Below are 22,923 nucleotides of genomic sequence, written 5' to 3' on the forward strand. Positions count from 1 at the left end.
GAGGTTTCCGTCTTTTCCTCTGGCTCTCCGTAAAGGAGAGCGGGCCCGGCCCCGCGAGCGGGGAGCGTGGCGGCCGGGAGTAGGCCCGCGGTGATTGTGCAGCTTGGCGGGGGCGCTGCTGGGGGGGGGGTCCCGCCGCCACCGCCCGGCCCCGCTGAGGGGAGCTCGGGGGAAGGGCGGCGGGGGGCCCTGAGGGGGAAGGAGAGGAAGGGGCGGCCTGAGGGAGCCCCCGGGGAGGGGTCGGAGAGACTGCTGGGCCCCTCCAGGAGCCAGCGGAGGGCTGGAAGGGATTTGGGGCGGGATTTGGGGTGGGGAGGGGGGCGCCGGGAGCCGCTCCGGGATGGGAAGGGAACAAGGGGGCGGTGAAGGGGGCCGGGAAGGAATCCCCCTCCCACCTCCCCCCTCCTCCAGGCACGGCTCTCGGCCGGGCTGCGCCCATCGGGGTGCAAAGGGCCGGGTGTCGCAAGATCGAGGCGTGGGGACGCGGGCACAGAGGCCCCAACCCCGGCCCCGGCCCCAGCCCCAGCTGGGCGGGGAGCGCCCGGCCCCGGCCCCATTCCCAGCCTCAGCCCCGTGTGCTCGAGGCACGGCGGTGGCTCAATGGGTTAAGTTCAGAGTGGCCTTTGTAAGGGTTTTCTTCTTTTTTTTTTTTTTTTTTTTTTTTTTTTTCGCTCCCCAAACGCTTCGTAGTGGAAAGGCTAGGCAGGATCTGCGCTGTGCATTTGCAAAACTTGATGCAACTTTGGTTTTAGTAAAAAATAAAGTTCAGGAAACTTGGGGTTAAAAAATAGTTTTGCTAACAAATAGTGTACTCTCTGGTGGGAAAAAAACAAAAAGAAAATTGTTTTAAACAAGGTGATGTGCTATCCTGTACTCTGTTTCTTCCAAAGGGTGATTAAGGCGCACACGTAATAAAGGTGCGTGTTAGCGGTGCTATGATTTTTCCTTAAAGAAAAGTTTGTGATTGGTGAAAACTGACCTGATATTTCTTGTCCCATGGGATTTTTTTTGTGCTTGAGAGAGAGCAGGACCTGGTTTTGTTGATGCGGATGTTCACAGTGCAGTTGTATTTCAGGAGTTTGTTTCAAATTTAGTCATGTAGTCTGGGATTACAATATTTGGCATCCTTCAATTTTTATTTCAAAGTGGAGGAAACTCGGTTTTGCACATCGACTGCTCTAATTGATGATGTAGAGAACGTGGTATATAACAAAAAGATGTCGTGTCAAGCTCTTTGACTCTCTCCTTTCCCTTCTAGTACTAGACAGCAGCACATGCAGTCTGTTTGATAAGGCTGAGTTCTTCATTGCAGCTTTTGTCTTGATTTAGAAGAATAAAGGCAATTTCTGTGTCCGTACTTAATTAAGTTGCTGTACCTTGGAATGAAAAAGTAAAGAGTTCAGCTGATGATCTAGTTTATGGTGAAGCACTGCAAAGCTGTAATTAAAAGTAGGCTGTACATTCATCTTTAGTTGTAACTTGCAGTATGTACTCTTTTAAATCAAACCATAGGTAAAGATAGATAGTTACATCTTGTGAGGATTCAATTTATATATAATTCAGGAAATGGATCTGGAAGATATCTTACAGTTAGTGTTTTGTTTGTGTTATTGAGCACAGCATCTTTTTTGTTTGTTTCATTATCTTTTTTTCCTAATTCAAACGATTTATTTAAGTGTTTTCTGGGATTCATATGAATTCCTATTCTAGAGTAATACAGTGCTGTACTGCTGCATTGAGGTAGCAATATTTTGGACTCTGCCAGATGGAGAACCTGGAGATAAAGGGAAATTACATCTCTAAACTTTTATTTTAGGGTGGTAGTATTGAAGAACAGTAGAAAAATTAAAGTGTTCTGATATAGTTGTAAATTCTGAGCTCAAGAGTAACTAATGTTGTTGTTATGTTTGTCACAATGCTGGCTTCTAGGCGGAACACAGAGGTTTGCTGTACGGCTGTGATTTGATAACAGGCATTTTTTGTCCCATGGGAGAAAGTCTTCTAGGAAACTGTGCTCTTCTAAACAGTTAAAATGCATCGTCGGATTTCTGCCGGCTCGTGGATTCACGTAGCAGCGTGCAGAAATACTTCATCATTCAGTTTGTGTGTTGCAATGAATGAGTCGAGGAACATGACCATACTGCGTATTTTCAAAGGGGGGATTAATTTTGGATGGCCGGCTGGTCAGCAAGCACACGAGTAGGTGGTGACACAGTTCAGATAACGCTGGTCATTCATTCGTACCTCCGTAGTCCCTGTCGTTTATTTCATAATCATTTAATGAGATATTAAAGTGTTGCTGTCAGTTTTCTGGGCGTGTTCTGAGTGTATTCAAAATTCTGAAGGCAAGCTAGAAGTAAACCTGTTGTATCACTCCTGGTTCTGTGTGACACCACAGAGGGAGAGCTGAGTTAATGCTGGATGTAGTGGGAACCATTTTCCAACAGGGACACCTAAATTCTTCTTTTTAAAGAAAAATAATTAACAACTGTTTCCCCGTTTGAGGAAGAATAATGCTCTGTAGGAACTGCACGCAGAGTTGTTTTAGCCCCTTTCCTATCGTTTTGGTAGGGTGAATTAATACAAACATTTCAAGCACAAATCTTGTGAAAACAAGGTGAGCAGAAGAAAGGATACTGTAGCGGAATGAATCATTTATGCTTGTTTTGTTCTTTCACCATTAGTACGGTGTCAAATTAACTTGGTGCCATTTTAAACGTACCGTATTGCCCCAACGCCAGCTGAAATAAAAACCAGTAGAGTTTGTGCTCAGCAGGAGCTGAACAAGCTGCTGAGCTGCTCATCCTCACCCAAGCCTGAGTCTGGCCCGACAACCAGAAGAACTGGAAGTCGGAGCCGGAGCGTGGCACGCAGCCCGGCTCCCTGAAGTACCGCGCTGCAGACCGCGGCTTTTACGGCTCCTCGCAGCGGTGCTCCCTCGCGGCCGGAGGCTTTGCTGCTCCCTAAAGCCAGCGCCGACTCTGGAGGGGTAAAAGAAAATCCGTAGGCACGTGCCTTGTGCTGTCTTGGCGGCGTGCTGCCTGAAGTTTGTGAGTAGTGACTTTGATTAGGAAATTGATCCGTCTCAAAAATAATCCTTAAAAAAAAAAAAAAGTTTGTTATGCAGCTGGAGGGGTTTCTTGTGCTAGCTTGCTTGTATCTGCGCAGATGTGTCTAACGCTGTGGTGTCCTTACAGGCAGAAGGGTTTGAAGAGAGGGCAGCATAGGTTCCTTCTTTTGGGATCCTGAAATAAATGGAAAGCTCTGGGTTTGGGGAGCACTCCGACCACAAAAAGTGGCCTTGGGCCAGTGCTGTAAGTGGATGGACTGGGAGAGAGGTGCATTCATCATCCTGTTGCTGCTGTTGTACTCAGCTGTTTTTCCATGTTTTAAGGGAGTAAAGAGGTTGGATTCATGTCAGCCTGTTCTTAGAGCCCCTCTTTCCTTGCTGAGAACTGGTTGCTTTGCTCCTTGCCCTGAAGCTGTTGCTGCTGCAGCCAGCAGCTTTCCTCAGCGTCCAGGTCTGGGGAATTCAGGCTGCAACCGAAGCTGCGAGTTTAGGTAGCCAGAAGGTATCATTTGTCTCTCCAAAATGTGAATGGTGAATCCCTGCAGTGCAGTGCGTGAGTGTGGGCTGGTTAGCTTAAAAAAAGGAAGTCTGGGAAAACTGACATACAACTTAAATTTGGAGCTGTGTGGCAGCATGCAAATAATAGAATGAAAACCACACTTCTTGTGAATCACTCCTGTTTATTCTGTGAATTTCAGAGTACAGCACTGATTCAGCGATGTTTTAGAATGGATCCTGCCATTTACCTATTAATAAATCCAAATTTTGTAGGCAGTTGCATAGACACGCTGCTTTTTCCATTTGTGTAGCTGTTAAAATAGCTGTAAAGTTAAGTGGGGTTTTGCTTATAGGTAAACCAAGCTGTCTGGTTTCTGGTGGGTGATATATGTGCAACATGCTGTGTCGTACAAAACAGGCAGAGCCGTTGGAATAGAACTTGCTGGCCTTGGGCCACTGGATTATAGTCATTTGTCACTCTAATGCCATTTCAGCAATGTAGATGTTCATTTCCAAAGAATTAAACATGCTAGAACTGCGGTTTTTCTTTTTTGATGGAAGTGTTTTATGTGTGGTCATTAAACATACAACTCGGGATTATGGGACAAAGGGTTGTGCTTCATGGTGAAAAATAGCGTGTGTGTGTGTGTACACATGTACATATGCACCAACACAGTAATGGAGAAGCTAATACTTTAAAATTGGGTTTCTAAGCCCTATTTTTATTTCATGAAGTTGTAATGTATAGGTTTATTACTATGTATTTTAAGTGTTATTCCCAATAATGGTGCCATGTGGATTAGTTTGAAAACACTTCAAGGATTTTGCTAGATTAGAGCTCGTGGTAATATATTCATTAACACCCTAATAGAGTAGAACTTTGAAGTACATTAGTCTTTTTCATTTTGTATTTGACTCGCTAATACCTCATTTAATTGCAGATGTTCTTGATATTTTAAATACATTTAAGAACTTTTCCTCTTTGTTTGACGGTGTAAGATCTATTAATCTGCAGTGCACATTGCAAGGGCTGGTTTTTCACCTACAGGCAGGAGGTAGTTTAAATCACCGTAGCCCTGATAAAGTGATTGTGTAAGGCTAATTTAAAGCATATACCCAATGGAAAAGTATATAAAAAAAAAAAGTTTAACACAAAATTAAGAAAGGTGTTCTTGCAATCCTATGATGGTCACAAAAGTTAGCACAGTACAAATGAAACGTGTACAAAGGTGCCTTGGGGAATTCTGCTGTTTATAGCATTGTATGTGGATTCGCATGGTCTATGAAAGTTTTAAAAGAAGTACTAGGTGTTGTTTGTCTTGGAGTTAAGTTTGGAAAGAAAGGGATGTGGATCAGCTTCCCCTGAATGAACTGGAAAACCCCTTCTGTAACTGTTTCACTTTGATAAAAGAATTGGGGTTCAGCTTTGAGCTGGAAGAGAAGAGTGCCCTATCTGTAAGAAGAAACATCTTGTTTCAGGTTGTGTGAAAAGACGCATTTATAAAAAAAAAAAGTAAAGTAGATTTTTTTGCAAGAATCCTGTGTATGGAAGACATTTCTCTCTTTGTTTGAATGAAGCTGAGCATGCGAGCAGAAATAGCCGTGCTGTATTCCCTCAGTGCAGCAGGCATGTTTTTTTCGTACGTTCTGAGCCTGCTGGAGTGACTCACAGGCTTCCTGCCTCATTTTTCCCCATGAATTTTGCAGGCTGGCGACGGATTTACAAGTGTAATTTAAAATACAGGAATCGTATATCCTTCATGCAAAGAAGTCAGGGCTTTTGTCATGAAAATATTTTGTCTCGTTGGGGTGGGATTCCTTTGGAGGTAGTGTAGCAACGTGTTCCCCATAGCGATCCTAACAGCGGCAAGGTAATGCTGCTGTTTTCACGGGTGCTTACCAGCATGACCATACGCACAAACCTATCTCAGTGGGAACTGGTACACAGCGCGCTCCTCAGACTGTGTCACAAAAACACATGTGGTTGAGGTTGGTTTAAGATCACCTGATGTAGCACCGAAGAGTCCTGAACTGCAGACCAGATCGCCATGTATCGGACAACAAGAGAGAGTCCTTTGGATGTGCCGGCTTCCAGTGTGTGAGGGCAAGGCCTCAGTATCACACCACGGATTTCTCTCTCCTGGTTTTCTGGTGAAGCAGAGCTTTTGTTGCATACGCCACTTGGTTGGTCAGATTCACATACCTTTTAGTGAGGGACATGAATTCAAACTGTGCTTCTATACAAGGTGGGAGTTCAAGAAACTACGTCGACAGAAGTGAAGGGGAGACGGGGCAAGATTCTGATATTCTCTTCGTTTCTTGCTGCGAGATTTAGGTTGGATGAGGAGGCAAATGGAAGAAGTTCAGCTGCATTTTTTAATGGTAGCAATAAGCAATTAGATTAATCACACCCAGTATATTTTGGACCGTGCTGCTTGGGAGAGGATTTGATTAAAATTGATGCTCTACCTGTGCATGATGTGGGGTGGTGTTCTCAGTTTAAATGTGAGTAGGTGTGATAAAAGGAGAGGGGAAATAAAGCAGAGAGAGTCACAGTCAGCACAAGTTCCAGCTGAACTGCAAGAATCCTGATCTATTGAGTTCCAGTCAACCTCGGTCTATCCGTTAAATCATACGGCCTCTAATAATAGCTGGTTGTTACCAAAGAAAGAAAGAAGTGGTGCTATAAATGTCCATATAATGTGGAAAACCTCGGTGTTCCTTTGCTGCCTTCAGGATAGAAAACCAAAGCTGCCTCTGTTTGGAGAGTTCTGGGGAGCACTGTAGTTAATTGTTGTAAAACTGGAAGAAAGTCAAAGACAACTTACTTAGGCAAGTCCTGATATTCATTTACTTCTCAGCTAAAAGCTATGATTGTGGGCTATTGCCCCTTCACAAGTTAAACTTCTGCAAGTTAGATAGTGAAAGCTCCTTAACAAAACTTGCGACAACAACAAAGTGTTTATGGAAGTGTCTGTGCAGTTAATGTGCTCTCATGGCAAGCAAGGATGAAATACATAAAATTACCATTGCAAGCGACAATCAATTGCAAGCAACAAAAACTGTAAGCGTAGCAGAATCATAAAAGTGTGAAAGAGGAGCAGTCAGCTTTTGGAGCAGGCCAAGTAAAGCTGCTGAGAGTGCTCACGCCAACAAGTTTGTGTTCTTGGGCTCTGGAACTTTACCTTTGTCCCAGCCCAGCGCTGGGTTGTGATGGTCACTCTTGGTGACTTTTGCGTGTGGCAAAAGGGGCATTTCGGGTGTTGTCACAGTAACTTGCCTTAATGGAGAGGATAAAGGCAACATGCCTGTATATGCTCAGTGCTAAACGAAGTCATGGGAAGGCCATTACAGTTTCTACTTTGCTGTAAGTGCATCCTTAAGGTAGTTTTTTCAGCGTTTTCACCAGCATTTACTCCTGGAAGGATTAGGCCAGCTGTGCACCGTTTTTCCTTTCTTTATGGTGTTGCCAGTGATTGTTGGTTCCAGGATGAGAAATTGCCCTGGCGGGGGATTCCTCGCTCCCACGATGGCTCCTGGCTGCATGCAGAGCTACGTGCAGTGTGCGGGTGAGACATTTCCGTGTTAGCACGACTTCACAGTTAGTCTGAGCTCTTACGCTTTCTACAGCTCAAAATCTTTGGGTTTAGCTAAGAGCTACGGTGTTTTATCACAGTTTGCTTCGTGTACCTTTTTTTTTATTGGTGTTTGTGCTTCAAATTTATTTTACAACAGCATTTAAAGAAATGCCTGCAATTAGTGAACAACAGCTGATTCAATTATCTTTGAAGGTTGCCTCCAAGTGGAAGGCTGCCACATCTGGTCTGCTTACTGAGAAGCCAAAAGTTGCAATATTTGATGATGGCAGATGCCAGTATTTGGAAACTTAGTTTGGGTTTTCTGTTATTTGCAAAACAGCCATTTCAGACAACGACATGAGTAACTGATTGTATTTACCAGCTGTTTTAATGATTTTCAAGAATCTGTTTTCCTGGATTTGGGACCAAAGGAGTCATTGCACGCTTAGGTTAGAAGCACATTCTTTCAAAAGCTTCATAAATTGGTGCTGTTTGAGAGCAGAGAGTTCTATGAAATCAGTGTGCGGGCTGAGGCATGAGGGTTTGCTCCCAGCCTGGCCCAGCCATGCCAGCCTTGGAGGTCAGATGACACTTTGGTGGCACATGTGTGGGGTCCCGCCACTGCTCCCACTCCTGCACAGCAATGCAGGGACTCTGCTGGTACAGGAGATGTGCTCTGATCTCCCAGGGCCTTGGTTTCAGCAGCAGTTACACACCACACTGCTCCAGTCTAAGTTCTTTTCCTCGGGAAGCAAGATACTGAACTTGTTTTCAATACTGTAAAAAGCATTGGAAGTACCTTGGGCGCTCTGTTTTGCGTTTTCTTCCCTCATTTGTGCAGAAGAAAGCTGGCGGGGGATCTTGCATGAGGGAAGATGTTAAGTAGCATCACAGTCAGTGTTGCTCTTTTGAAATGAGCTACCTAAAAATGGCTTGAAAATCAACAGCATTATCATACAGTGAATCTACTGCCGTATTCATGCCCGGTTTTTAAGGCTGCCGTTTAAAAATATGGGTGTTTAATGCACTGACTGTCTGGGATTTAGTTGCGGCAGTGTACAAATCTGTGAATGCACTCTAACAGCTATCCTGTAGCTATATAAAGTTGTGTTGCAGCTACTTAAGCTCTAAAACCGTCCTCGGAGGAGGTGGCAGGGGTGGCATATGTGTGGTGTCCCAATTTTCATTTTAACTTCAATACCAGTGCAAAATAGAAAGCTGCTGCCACGGGCAGTGCCACGTTCGCTCGGGTTTCTGCTGCCACTTACCTACCACGTGTCAGGATGGTAGAGGAGGTGGATGTCTGCATCTGGACCAGGAATCAATGTGATAAATGGTGTCCTCAGCCTCTGCCAGGGGAGTGGATGACATACGCATTTGTCACCTGCTGAAGTAGCAGAAAGGGCTGGAGGTCCTGCAGAGAGAAAACAGGGAAAGAACCTCTGTAGGATTGGTGCCAGACTTCAGCAGGACTGGAGGGTTGGCATTATTAATGTGGTCATAGTTGTATTTCATTTTTGTGACCCCCTTGAGTCAAATCATGATATTTTTTTTTCCCAGACTTTTTCATTTTTGGCTGTTTCTCCATGAGATTCTAACCCACTGTGGGCAAGTTGCAGCTCAGCAGAAAGAGAAGTCTCCCTGCTCCTTGCTCCCTACCACTTGCACCTTTTGCTTTATACTGGTTCCTCACCTGGGATCTCCACCCCCCAGTGCAAAGAAAAAACATGGATAGTTTTCTCTGTTAGAGTGTCATCATCTCATCGATCTGTTCAGTGTGTGCCAGCGCTGGCACAGGAGAAAAGGTGGGATTGTGCATACAGCAGGAGGAGAGGAGAAGCTGCGGCCATGGTTTACGAAGCAGATGGCTCCTGGCTTTAATGGTCAGGCAGCATTTCCTCTTGCTGTCACTATTAAACGCACGGTACTGTGCCACGTTGGTTGGTATCATTAGCTTTGGCCACCAAGAATAATAATAATAAAAAAAAGACAATGTGATTGTGGTTTTGATAGGACTTTGCTTGGCATTTAGATTAATATTAAACTGCTTAGGTTAAGGCTCACCCAGCTGTAGCTGTGAGCGTTGAGCACTCCGAAATGTGAGGCTGGGATGCAGAGCTGGGCCTTCAGAAGGGGCGTGCAGCTGGTAGCTGAGCTCCTCTGCCTTCCGAGGGAGCTAATCTGCCCTCCTGTCAGGTTGGAGTCCAGACAGCTAATTTTTACCTCGCCTAATCTTAGCCATCTTAAATCCTGCCTTGAGTAATTGCTTGTGAAAAGCGTTGTGTGGGTGACTCGTTCAGCTGTGGTGCTGTTGCAGATGGATTTTAGTTTTCCACAACTACAGTTAAGCACAAGCTATCCATTCTTTTCCCACTTCTCTTTATTTCCAAATGCATTTTTTAGCTCTCTTGACAAACTGGAAGAGCAGCAGTCCCCTTACTGCCCAGCATGGTGTCTCCTGGGACAGGTCTGCATTGATTCTGTGAGGCATTAGTCCTCTGGGAAGGTGTCAGCAGTGGAAATGAGCAAAAAATACGGGATGTACCCAACTGGGTGAGCAGAGCGAAGTGCAGATATAAGCCATCTTAATTTTTGGGCAGCTTTGTATTTGAGTACTTAACTTTAGAAGTGTAACTTCTTGGTGTAATTTCCTTGTCTTAAATACCAGGGTGCTGTTTGGAGCCTCACCCACAGCATCTGCAAGGTGAGCACTGTTACCCACAGCAGCTATTTAAGCTCATGGAGCAGTTCATAAGAGAAGGAACATTGTTAAAAGGATTCAAGATACAGATTGCTGTAGCTGGATTAGAGAGACTTCTGACAGCAGCAGAAGAGTGACATGATTCCAGAATTTTGGGTGAGAATTCAGCGTTTGCAGAGGAGAAGGGTCTGGCAGGCACAGATAAGTTCTTTTTTTTTTTTTTTTTTCTTTTTTTTCTTTTTTATTATGCCATCTCCACCAATAACTTCTGATCCCATCTCTTCTGTTCATTTAACATTTATTTCTTCATCTTTGGCCTATCAAGCCAGTTGTAATCTCCTTAAACTCACTTTAAAATGTGCTTTTATTCAAACATGTCTAATTTCTAAAGCCCAGGGCCTTGCTGGTGATTTTCTTTCTATAACTCTACCTCCCTTTTTTGTTCTTTAATAATAACCTTGCTCAAGTTTAGATGCATTGGCTTTGTTTTGATTTTTTTTGCATCATCAATTTGAAGGATAAAAGTTGCCCATGAGGTAAATGCAGGTAAAGTTAGCACAGAAGAAGGATGACTTTCCTCTGCCAAGTACCTCCGAAGCTCGCTGGCTGGCAGCCACTCTGGGGAAAGGCTGGCTGGGTTCTGCTAGCCCCAAGCATCCTCTGCAGGCTCCTTGATACTAGGAACGTACGGATGGTAGGCAGGGTGGCACGTGTGCTGTTCTTCCACCTGGAGGAATGGAAAAGCTTGTTGAAACCAATCCTTCCAAATCTCAGCTGCTAAATAAAGCTCTGTAAACTTCAGAAAAGTGCCAATTTGTATCATATGCCTGGAATTTGGGTGGACTTCCATGAGCTGTTCAAAGACAATTTGCTATTTACCGTGGCCAAGATGGTGTTCTCCAGATGCAAAACCAATTTTACTGCTGTGTTCTTAGAAGTTCGTTCTGCTGTAGGTATGTGGCACAAAAGGTTGCAGCCCTAATGATTTAGTCTGGCAGAGAAAAATGGTTATCACTGAGGTTCTTCTGCTGGGAAGTATTAGATAAATTTAGTAAGAGATTTTGTCTGCCCCACCTATAATAAAATAGTTTTCAAGTGGCTGTGTTGTTGAAAAACTTCATGTTCCAACTTCTGTCTCCTCAGTCCTTATCACGCTATAATAAATCAGAATAGTTAGGCCTTAATTATTTTCGTTTCTCGTTGTAGGAGAAGCTCGGAATTTGCACATTGGAAACTTGTTCACTGCAAGCAGAGCTCTGAAGTAAATGTCTGCTGATTGTGAGCAACCAGCTCGAACCTGGTGTTTTCAAACTCTTTGAAAGGTGTGAAAGTGGAGGCTTAGCATTCATGTTTTACCAACAACTTCTCTTGAATTCCAAACTGCGTAAGGACCTATCTGCCCATTTGGGAAGCATTTATTTTTCTGCTGCTAATTGCAATGACTGCCTGCCTGGGGAATTCAATAGGAAAGAATTTTTTGTTTGGCTCTTGTTAGGACTGAAGAGATCACAAGAAAATAGATTGGAAAAAGTTACTTCTGTGGGTCACAGGCAGATGTTCTGTGGGCTTGCAGTGAAGGAGCTGCTGGTGTAGGGGTGTCAGAAATTCTATCTTTTGCTCTCCAGAGTTTTGATATGTGATCAGCTCTGACAGTTCAGCAGTTATCTACCCTTCTGCAGGCTGGAGTGCGCTTACTGGGTCTTGCTGCTGGAGTCCCAAAGGGGCTGCTCTTCCCTACTGCTTCTCCTTTGTTGCACGCTTACGTTGGGCTCCAGGGGAAGGCCAAAGGAAGATCTTTTCTGTATTTTGAGAGGGACTGAAGTGAGAGGAGCTGATGGTCTCAAAAGAATGCAAATTAAAAAGTATAGAAATAATGGTTATATCCTCCTGTCACTGAGCCATTGCTTTATGATCACATGTAAGTAATAAAGGTGCATCACCCTCTTCAAAGACAAAAACTTCCCCTCTTTACACTAGAATTGCTTTTTTTTTTTTTTTTAAAAAAAAAGGGTGGCCAATGGTTTTGGGACTCTTTTTTGTGGAACAGAAGAAAAATCTCCGCTTTGTGGGCAGCTTCCTTGGACCAGTTGCTCATTGTGGCAGCTTCTGTTGGGTTGAAATACCAAACTCCAGTAAGTACCTTATTTTTAGTAACAAAAAGAAGAGAGCACATGAAGAGAAGTAATTTTGGTATTAGAAATGAGCTAGAGTCTAGGCAGATTTCTGATGATTGATCAGTGCATTGGTCTTATTTAAAGTGTTAGGTAATTGATGCGAACTAATTGTCGTGGAAGAGCACAACCAGCTCTGCTTTTGTGGATTACAATCTTCAGGAAAAACTGCTCAGATCATGTTGTGCCCCCATGATCGCATGAGGTTGTAGGTGCCATTTGTTCATTAAATTTTTTTTATGAACTCCGTGGAGGCAAGTGAAACTTCACCAACTTGTATTTTCGTACTAGTCAATGATCCATTTTTTCCTGTGATCAGAAAATGAGTTTTTGAAAACTGTCATCCTTTTTTTTTTTTTTTTTTTTTTTAAATAATGGAATAAATACCCCTCAGATTAATTCAAGCAAAATGTGTGCAAAATGCCTAACATTATGCAGCTGGAAGAATTCTGTAATAACATCCCAGAAACCCAAACTGGAAAAAAAGGGAAAGTACAGTCACGCACTCCTGGATTTTTTTTTTTTTTCTTTGAGCCTGCGATTGCTCAAATGGTAGGCAGGCAGAGTTGCACTGACTCATGGGCTTAGCTGACCTACATATACCTAGCTCTGATCTTCCTCCGGGCACTGTGTGGATTTGTTAGTGTTCTGGTTACGGGCTGCAGGCGAGTGAGAGGCCTGTGAGCAGTGCGAAGAGGTTGTTGGGTTTTCAACTGTTACAGGCTTTAATGTGCAGCCCCTCCACCCTCAAGTACAACCTTATTCCTGTAGTATTTGTCTTCAAAAATGGACTTTCCTATTTCATTAACGCAGAGGACTAATTGTATTTAATTTTTGTGCAGTCTTTGTAGAGAATATATCATTTTTCAGAAGCTGGTTTGTCTAAAATACTTGTTTCTGCTGTGATACCACCATAAGGATGGACAGTGGTCTTAGCTCCTGGATGTGGGAGTTTGTCTGTTTTTTATGAGCATCTAAGCATTATGTTTCATGGGATTTGAAAGTTCAGACAGTCTTGTATCAAACAAAGTAACAATCCATGTACTGGGACTTAAAGGGATTTCTGTCTCAAAAGGAGGGAAGACCTGAAGATGTAGGGAAAAACAACCTTCCTTCAACAAAAAAAGAATTGACAAATCCCGACAAAGCGCAAGTGAAGTAAAGGATGAGAGAGACCCTTCATGTGCCGCTGGGATACCTAATAGAAGAATATTTTCTCTACTACTGAAACCCATGTGCACCCAGACACGTGGCTTTCCACTGCAGCCTCTGTCCGCATGGTTCACTTCCTTCCTCCGCTCCGGGTCATTCTGATAGCTCCAAGAATAACCACGCTTTCTAGAAGTATCTCGATGAGCAAGATTGTACAGCTTCTGGTGTACATAAACTAGTTTGTCAGTTTGTACATGAACTAGTTTTTACTTGTCAGGCCTTCTGCTTAGATACGCTCGAAACGTTCCTTGTTGCCATTAAGTAAAAAGCTGTATTTTTAACTCCTTTGTGAAAAAGCCGTTGAAGTGGGAGTATTTGCAACTTAAACTAATTTGACTGGAAGATCTGAAGCCGTTGGTTATCAGATGAAAGCCACATTAATGCATCTTGAAAGCAAAAGCTGACACTTCATTTTCCTAGCTTTCTCGTTGCACAGGTGATGCCGAGATGATGATGCATGAGCAGGGCTATTTCTACCCAATTTTCTAGGACAAGCAGCTGCGTAATGTGCTCTTCTTCCTTGTGCTCCTCTGGAGAGCGTTCATGTGGTGAGACTGGAATACAGCAGAGGTTTAATTCCAGGCAGAGGGGTAACATTTGCATTCGTTTTATAAGTGTTTAAGGAGAGCACAGCAAGAAAAGTTGGTGTGGAGAGAGCTTGCAGGTCAGGCTGTTTCATTCTTTGTCTCTTTTTTTGTTCAAAATGGAATAAAATCTGCTGGAATGCAGATGTATTTTGTTAATTTGTAATCAGGTTGTAGAGACTTAAAAAGTTAGTTTAGTTTTCTTACCAGTTGGTGGTATTTCAGGTGACATTTAGGGGCTTTGGAGATGTTGCTCTAAAAGAGGTGTTTAACATGAGAACTCTGAGAGGCTCCTACTCGACAAAAGGAAATGTGATCCCTTACAGCACGGCAGGCTGGAAGCAAGAACCAGTGATGCCAGGCTTGCTGTGCGTTTTGGAAATCCTTCCTGCTTTACCAGCTTCAGTGGGCTCGTTCATTCAATACTCTTAACTTATATTATTGTAAAAAATGTAAACATGAGCTTTAAAAAAAATACATCTGTCTAGTACTTGTATAATATTGTAGTCTGTCACAATTTTAAGTCCTTGAAGCAGGAGGCAAAGGTCCAGGTCTTTTGATGTGCTCTGCTCAGATAGGAAGTTCAGAGTACAGTTGTACCTGGTTCTTTGAAACCTTTTGGAATTCAGTAGTATTTTTGTTTTTTTGACACTATCCAAAGCTGTATGAGAATGTTTTGAATCAGTCCCAGAACGGTAATTGCAAATTTTTGATAGGTGGAAATAAAGCAGATAAATCTGAAATACGGATAACATAAATTTTAATTAAAACCTGGAGCACCCATGCCATTAGCAGCTTCATGTGAAGGAGGTTCTGTTTCAGATGTGCACAAACTATATTTCATGCTGCTTTGATTTTTTGTCACCTGTGTGCCAGTTGTGTCAGTGTCTGAAAGAAGAGATTTACCATCATGCCTTGTGCTGTCTTGTTTATATGGTTAAAAACCTTAGAATTAATGTCAAAAACGTCAGTTTCTGCTCCTGTGCTGTAGGGAAGGCGTTTTGCTGCGTTGCTATGTGATTACTCACATTAGCTAAAATAATGTTTGTTTTGATGCGTTTAATAACATATTGTATGTGTCTGGCAAACAGTCAAATTGGTTTATAGTTGTGAATTCCAAGCTGGAAGGGATCCATCCCTGTGTTCAAGGATTGGTATTTTGTTTTTCCATTCCCCAGAAGAGGTCTGGAAACACTAACGAGAAACTGGGAAGGTGGCAGAGAGGGATTTATTTCTCCCAAGAGTTCCATGAAGTCTCCTCCTCTAGCCCCCTGCAGAAGAGACTGTTATTTTCCAGTTGTTTTTCTAAAACAGCTACAAGTGGAAGATAGTTGAAATTTATAATACGAGGCTGTTTTCACATTGCTCTTTATCCATGGCAGAAATCAAGCTCACTGGACTTTGATTTATCTTAAAGGATCCATGAATGCACTTCTAAGTAGATGGCTGCTCTGCTAAGGTACACGGGCTGGGGAGTAGCAGGAGAAATGCAATGCAAAATACCTGCTCACTGAAATGGGAGGGAGGATTGCTTCCCAGGAGCTGGAACAGAAAGCTCGTACGTAGGTTGCAGAGGTAGTTTGAGAAGGAGGGGGAGATCAGATTTGACTCTGAATTAAGCCTCTTAGGGATTATGCATCTGTAAAAGACTATGGGCAACGTTACAATAGGAAATTTTCAAAACTCTGTGTTGTCCTCTCAATTTTTCTCCCCAGTCTGGTGTTGTCAGAAGACCAGACTTTCCTCCACCCATTATTCCTGCTCTGCTTTGTGAGTTGCTATTGACACTGCTAACTGTTCAGCATGCTTTCCAAGCAGATGCTCTTGTTCAGCAGCTGAAGATATAGATCAAGATTAATTTTTGAAATACGCAGTTGAGTGCTAAGCAATATTTTTGCTTAATTATTGTTTTAAAAGGAAATTTTTGAAGTCCTTGGTGTAATTAAGCTTTAGATTTTCACTGATAGTATTTTGTAATGTAGCATTTCACTGTTCAAATACCCAGTGCTTCTAAAGTGCTAGCATTCCTTTTGGTAAACTAATTTATGTAATATCACTTTGTTATTCTGTGAAAACACGGAGGGAATTTGTATGAAATTTTTATAGGAGATGGACTTATTTAATGTGCAAGAAAACAAGATCCTTTCTCATCTCAACATGACCTCTTCATCCAAATTTTTTGTAGTATTTTAATTTTTCATACCTTAGTATTTGACTTGTAGACTTTTTGAAGAGGCCTGAGGACTAAGTGGTGATGTAAGACAAATGATTTCTGTGTGAGGCTGGACCTGTTCCCTGTTGTAAGCATTGCCAGTGATTGTGCTCATCCTTTGCTCAAGTAACTGCGGGGCTGGAGTTGCTGTATAGTAAGAGGCTGCTGATGCCCCGATCTGTGCCCTGGAAACATCCGTGACAAGCAGCATTACCTCTGAGCAAGTGAAGCTCTTGCTGCATTAAAGCTGAGTGTAAGCAATCTGGGTCTGAAGTCCCTTTTCCTCGGAGCTTGTGTGGTGTAAGTCCCAACTGATTTATTATCTATGAGTGGGACTTTGAGGTGCTGTGAATGGCGTGGAGGCGCAGAGATTGATGCGGTGTCATTCCAGGCAGGCATTTGAAGGAATCATAATTTGATGTGTCTGATTTCTGGGCAGATGCGTATCTGAAAGTATTAACCTTGGAACTGAAAGAGTCTGAAGCAGCTTGTAGAAGTTTTATCAAGTGCTAGTGTATACTTCTTGTCTTCTAAATGTTATTTATAGACTGTGGGGTAATTAATGTTGATTAATGGTTAAATTGCTGTCCTGAGTGCTCAGATGCTCTTCAGCTAGTTACGACTGATGAGGGTGCTTTAGAGAAACTCTAAGTGCTCTGAAGTGCCAGCATATCAGGCCTTTTGGTTGCCAGTGTTTCGTTTGCTGTAAACTAAATGCAAACTATCATCTTCATGTAATTTTTTTTCTTTTTTTTTTTCTTCTGTCTGGGTAGGTACTTTTTTATAATATAGACAGTATCTGAGAGTGCAGGAATTGATGTTGGGAAAAAGCATTTCATCTTAGGTTGGTTATGCAGAACTTCAGGCATTGGGGTAACAAAACCCATCAGAGCAACTGTAATGAAATAGATTATTTAGACCTTGTGTATTTTTCTGCACCTGGACAGTTTCAGTTCGGTGGTTCTGTTGCGAAGCGTAAGTATCTATGTTGTTTTAGAAGGTAAAACAGATCATGTCTAGGGCTTGTATGAACTGATGCAAAGCCTCACCCTACATTTGTTGGGTTAGAACTAGTCATGGGATGAGCTGGAGCTGATGCTGTGGATAACTCTCCTGGGAATTTGAAGGAAATCCTTTGTATAGGTTTTTAAGAGACTGTGATGTAGTTTGCTAATGACTCAGGAAGAGTGGAGACTGGGATGCAAACAGGTGAGATTCTGGCTTCCAACACACAGGTCATTATGATTGCCAATGTCTTACTATGAATTTATTAATTGCATAGTATACAAATCCTTTAACAAATATCCTTCTCTTTTATTTGTAGTATATTTTTGGGGAGTTCAGCCCAGATGAATTTAATCAGTTCTTTGTGACTCCACGATGCTCTGTTGAGGTAAGATCTACTTTAAAGATTTTGTTTAGAAATAACATTTTAAAACTACATATATTGTAATATGTTACAATAAATATGTAAAATGTCCTATTTGAAATAGAACAATTTTTATCATGCTCTTAGCTTGCTAATTTACAAACTGAAGATATTCAACAGGAGTCTTTTCGTGTATGTGGATATTAAATCCATTTTTAGAAATAAGAAATGAATTATTCTTTCTTTTTCATGCCATCTTTCAGAGCTGGAATAGCTGACATTGTAGTGACAGGATGTGGAAAAATGAGTTATCCAGCCCTATTACCTCAGCTTTGATTTGCTTTTTTTATTAGAAGTGGATATAGAGAACTTTTTCAGCAGTGTTCTTGGTTGTAAGGTGAGCTTTTAAATCTTTTGAGTCTTTTGAAGCACAGGTTTTTGTAATACATTTTGACAGGTGGAACACTGCTAACCATCAAAGCTAGACTTAAAAGGAAGGCCGTGCATGAGGTCTGAGAAATGAGAAATTAATGTGATCTGTGGATCAATAATGAACTAATTACAATTGCTGTGAGGACCACAGAGTGGAAACAGTTGTCTAATGTGTATTTGAGTGTATAATGTACTACAGATACTGTTGCAGATTCTTACTCTCTAGTTTTTGGTAGAGAGCAAGAAACCATTCCCTGTGTAGGGAAGAGTATTGAATTATGTCATTGTCCTGATCTCCAGACTTGAAAAATAATTTTTCCTTTAGGTCAAGTTCCATGTTTTTCCTCCAAACATTTCCATCCTGTGTCAGTCTTCCTCCCTCTCCATAAAGGAAGCGACTGCTTCAGCTGTAGCTAGGCCTAGTCTTTTGTCACGTTTTACAAATCCGATGAGCGTTGCGAATGTCAATTCGTTTCCTGTAACGTAATTTTCCTGGTCTAACTAGAGTAGTGCACCTCTAGCAACAGTAAAATGTGTGAAGGGGATTTGGGGGTGGGTCAGAAGTAAAAAGATTGCTTCTGCTCCCCTTCAGGGATAGCTTTGTGCCTTCTCTGGGAGATGGGAAGCAGTGCAGAATAGATCTTCAGGTAAAATACACTTCTGTTTTTATTACTGTTACTCCACCATTAAATACAGTAAGCCTAATAGCATGAAGCTTGTGTTCCACTTCCTGTCACCGTAAGGTCCTACAGCAGCTATTCTAACACTTGCATTGTGGAAAATGAAGATGTTGTATTTTGACTTCTTTAAAGCTATTCTTGTACAGCATGTTGAAGAAACATAAACCTATAATGTAAAATGATGCGAGGCTGGTTCAAATAACTGTCTCAAGAGTACCACTTGCTGGTTAGCTGTCAAAATCAAAAATGGGTGAATGATGTTCCTTACATTTGTCCTTGATCTGGTTCAGTTCAATGTTTTAATTATCTGGATGATGAAAGAGGAGAGTTAGATTATAAAACTGCAGCGGTGTTTGACATACATTCTGTTTGGGGGCAGTGCCTGCTCTGGCAGTCCCAGCATCTGTTGCTGCTGGTGTCCTTCTGAAGCCCCTTACTTACACACAGGCTGAGGCAAGGGACTAATTAAAGCTAAACCTTGTCTAGAATGTCTCTTTTTTTTTTTATTTGGCATTTTGAACATATTCTGTCAGACATCTGTTGACTGAGATGATTCAGATGACGCAGCTGCATTAAAAAAGTCAACTCAGAAATCTGAACTTTACACATGTGCTGATGATTAACCAGATACATAGGTGACCAGTAGGTGGACTACTCTTTTCTAATTTTCTTTTTCACTTTGTATTTTATAAAGCCCATTGAATTGCAAAAATAATAAATCACTATTTTAGCCACAAGCTACTGACTGTGGACTTCTAGGGCATTTTTTTTTCTAATTTTAACTGTAAAAATATATTAGTGGTGTTCAAAGTTAATTTAGATAATAGATTCCTAACATTTTGGAGTTTTTTTTCCACTGGTGGATTCTGATTTTTCAACCTGGAAAGTTGATGTATTGTGGATTTTATGATATGCAATCTTATGTACTTCTTAATAATGCAATTTTAGAAATACTTTTCTTGCTACCTCTGATACATTGTTGTCTATGATGCTTTAAGAAGGCAATATTCAAATGACTGCACTTTTACACAAGTGAAGACTTCAGTGGATGTCTTTAAAATTATTGATTATTGAATTAATATTTAGAATAGTCTCATAAAACTGCACTGTACTCTTACAGCTTTATCTCCCACTGCAGAAACAGTTCAGCTGTTCTCCAGGCAGCTGCTGGAATGCTCTGAGGCAGTGGTTACCAGTTTATGGCAGGCACAAGAGAAGGCATTCAGCTGCTGGGGAAGTTTGGGCGGAGTTGATGGGGGGGATTAGAAATTGCCCACCTCTGGTTACACAGCACAAAGAGTTCTGTCAGCCACCAAGTTCATAAAATGATGCCAGTGTTTTATACTTGAGTGATTTACAATCCAGATGGTTTCTGTGTAGGTTGATTATGTTATGCTTAGGCTGATGTTCAGAAATCTTTGCTTTTGTTAAATGTGATTAACAATAGATTTTAGGTGAAACGCTTGAAGGGCAGCACTGTAGCTGAACTGAGTTGAGAGTCATAAGGTTTATATGTGAATATTGTCTGTGCAAAGCTCTGTTTTTGTCCTTTCACAGGTAATTTGGTCTGTCTTTGCTTCAGTTTTTATATAAAAGGAAGATAGATTCCTCATTTTTTAAGGTTGTGGTGAGTTATTGTTGATAAAGGAAGATCCTGATACCGGGAGGTGAATCGGTTGAGAAGCTGATGAGCCTACGATGTGTAACCAAGATAATCTTTATCTTTCAGTGATTGTTCTAATCTGCAAGGACACTTGAAGCTGCCGTGCGGGATTTGATAAATATAGAAACAAGAGTTCAAGACACACTCTCAGAAAATTAGATCTTAACAATGGGGTTATTCTTAAAGAAATCAGATGTTTCAAATGAAATTGTTCTTAATGATTTTTTCATTTCTTTTTTTCATACAGCTTCCCCCTTACAATGAAACAGTTACGTGTGGTATTAAGTCCACAGGTAAGTGTCATCATGGTTAGAAATCAACATCCTTTTTTGAAAACATAGTTGGTGAAACTTTCCTTAGACTTGCTACAAGCTCTCTTTAAATTTATTCTTTGGAGCTCAGTCATGTGTGTATATTTGGCAGGTTGCTTTTTTAAACCCATTTATTGCATGAGATGGGTGAGACTATTTAAAAATATTGCGTTGAACTCCAGCTTATTGCTGTGGATGTGCTTACTCCTCAGTTGTGTTACCACACAGTCTTAGAGTCCTGCTGAAATAGTGCAGTAGCTGTAAAAATCTGGAGGCCTGGAGCTTGCTAGAGAATTCGTACTGAAGAAGCAACTAACCTGTGTGGCGTTCAGCTGGCCCTCTTCTAAGGCCACAGACTGAGTATTTTCTGGCAGTTTTAACCTGAAGACAGCTCTGCAAGCGTTGTTCTCTCCAGTGTTCCCTTTGACACTGTTTTTGTCTGGCTCAGCTATTTTTTGGGAGATTTTTTTTTGGTGAAATTATGACACGATGTAAGAATGTGTTACAGAGTTCCTGTTTTGAGGCTATAACGGTCACATTTCTTCTCCGTCTTAGCCCTAAACCTTACAGTTAGAAAAAGAAATCTGGCCTTACTTCATAGTCGTGTAAAGCTGAAAACTAAGTAGGAGTCACCCTGAGGTTATAGCTTTGTGTGGTATAAAACTTTCTCAACGTTTTATGCAGCAGGTAAATTACAGTTGGTTTTTTTTTGGTTGTTTGTTTTTACGGTGAACCCTAGGGAAGAGCAAGGAAGCTGAGATTTACCCAGATAGAGTATATGAGAGGGATAAAAGTGACATCCAGATAGTCTTCAAAATAATCCAGCTTTCTGACAGGACACTGCTCAGTATTTAAGAGGACCGACATGCACATATTAAAGTTTAAGAACACATGATCATTATGCTTAGCAACTATAGCCTTATATTTAAAGGTAAATAAGATAACCAGTCATAAAGGGGATAACAGATCCTATCTGAAAGCAGATGTACAGCATTCTGAAAACTGGGGAACTCTATTTTAGCTCAAGACCCTTTTTAGGACCCTGAATAGTTTGAAGGAGGCGTTTGACGAGTTCATTGAAAGGCCCATGGAGTAGTGCAAGCTGCTGCTGGTGGCAGGGACATCCAGTCACATACTGTTTTGTCTACCTGTGGGTTTAAGTTCTGTTAAGACTTAGATTTCAATGTTAACAAGCCATGCAGAAAGTTGGTTTGTACAAATGTTTTTCAGATCATTCCTAGACCCTGAGAGAATCCCTCCCAGCCTTGAGATTAGGTAATGACAGCAAATTAGGCTTTGCCTGAAAAATGTCTTTAACAAGCTTGCACTGTACTGTGCATGCATATTACACTGTGATGGCTGCATAGGAAGCTGTGGAAACTAAAATGGAATGCTGTGCTTATGCAGAGTATTTGTAATTACAACGAGACGACACCTACTGACCATGTTGTCACCCCCTAGCCTAATTTTTTCTGCTCGTCTTCAGTATTTAACTTTATTACATAATTAGAAGATTTGTTAATACCTAAATAATCAAATCATGGCTGAAGCTCTAATATTCAGAACTGTGCTCAGACTAATTAGTGCCAAGTATTCACAGCTTTGGTTATTGTACGTAGACCCTGTCCTGTGAGCATCTGTTGATGCTTGTTTCAATATGCTTCCATGTTGTTCCTGACAGATGCATCTGTTTCAGTCTATTCAGGGGGTGTGCTCTGAACTAGATTGAAACAAAGTTGGCCGGAAGCAAAGTGGAAGGTCAAAACAAGTAATAATAAAAAAAAAACTAATTTTTTTTCAAAGAACTTGACACAATCTTAAGGCAAATGAGCTTCTGCCAGCCACCCATAAACTAACTGTAGCGTAGATACTGGTGTTTATTATTATTCCTGCCGTAAGGTGTAAAGTTCAATTATTCAGTTGTGACATCCTAATTTGTGTTAAATACTAGAATATCAGTTATTCTCTTGACTAGATATTATCCTACAAATTTCGCATTGCACCTTCAGCTAAATTAACTTTCTACCACAGTTACAAAGGGTACGTTTTGTTTTCTGTTCCCCACTTGCCCTGAGTTGGCTCTTGCGATTGTCTAGTGTACAGTAAGCTGATTAGCTCACCAGAACAGAAGAAAATACTCCCGTGGATTATTTTTTTTGCCAGGTTAGCCTTTGGTAGCACAAGTGCTGGAAGCTTGCTGGTGAATGGAGGAGCAGGCTGGGAGGACAGACCTGAGCCCCTTCGCTTTTAGCTGTGGTAGACTTAACTCGCCCATGAAAGGAAACCCCAGTCTTTATTTCAAAGCAATTACTATTTGTTGATTCTTTTCCAAACAGATTTTGGAAAAGAAACAAAAAGTTCCAGTTTATTTTTAATTGGCAGGGATTTGAAACAATTCACTCTTATTGTGGCTGGAGGAATGTTACATGTTACCAGTTGTTG

At 41.6% G+C, this 22,923-nt stretch overlaps 1 protein-coding gene across 1 annotated transcript in view; it reads left to right on the forward strand.

Annotated features, from left to right (window-relative positions):
• Positions 1–22,923, forward strand: part of USP10 (ubiquitin specific peptidase 10) — a 50,116-nt gene that overhangs the window by 124 nt on the left and 27,069 nt on the right. The window contains exons 2-3 of the mRNA XM_032195496.1: positions 17,351–17,419; positions 20,418–20,463. Of these exons, the coding sequence (XP_032051387.1) occupies positions 17,351–17,419; positions 20,418–20,463 (115 nt within the window). The remainder of the gene's footprint in view (positions 1–17,350; positions 17,420–20,417; positions 20,464–22,923) is intronic.

This window comes from Aythya fuligula, chromosome 12 (assembly GCF_009819795.1).
Source record: "Aythya fuligula isolate bAytFul2 chromosome 12, bAytFul2.pri, whole genome shotgun sequence".
Lineage (NCBI taxonomy): Eukaryota > Metazoa > Chordata > Aves > Anseriformes > Anatidae > Aythya > Aythya fuligula.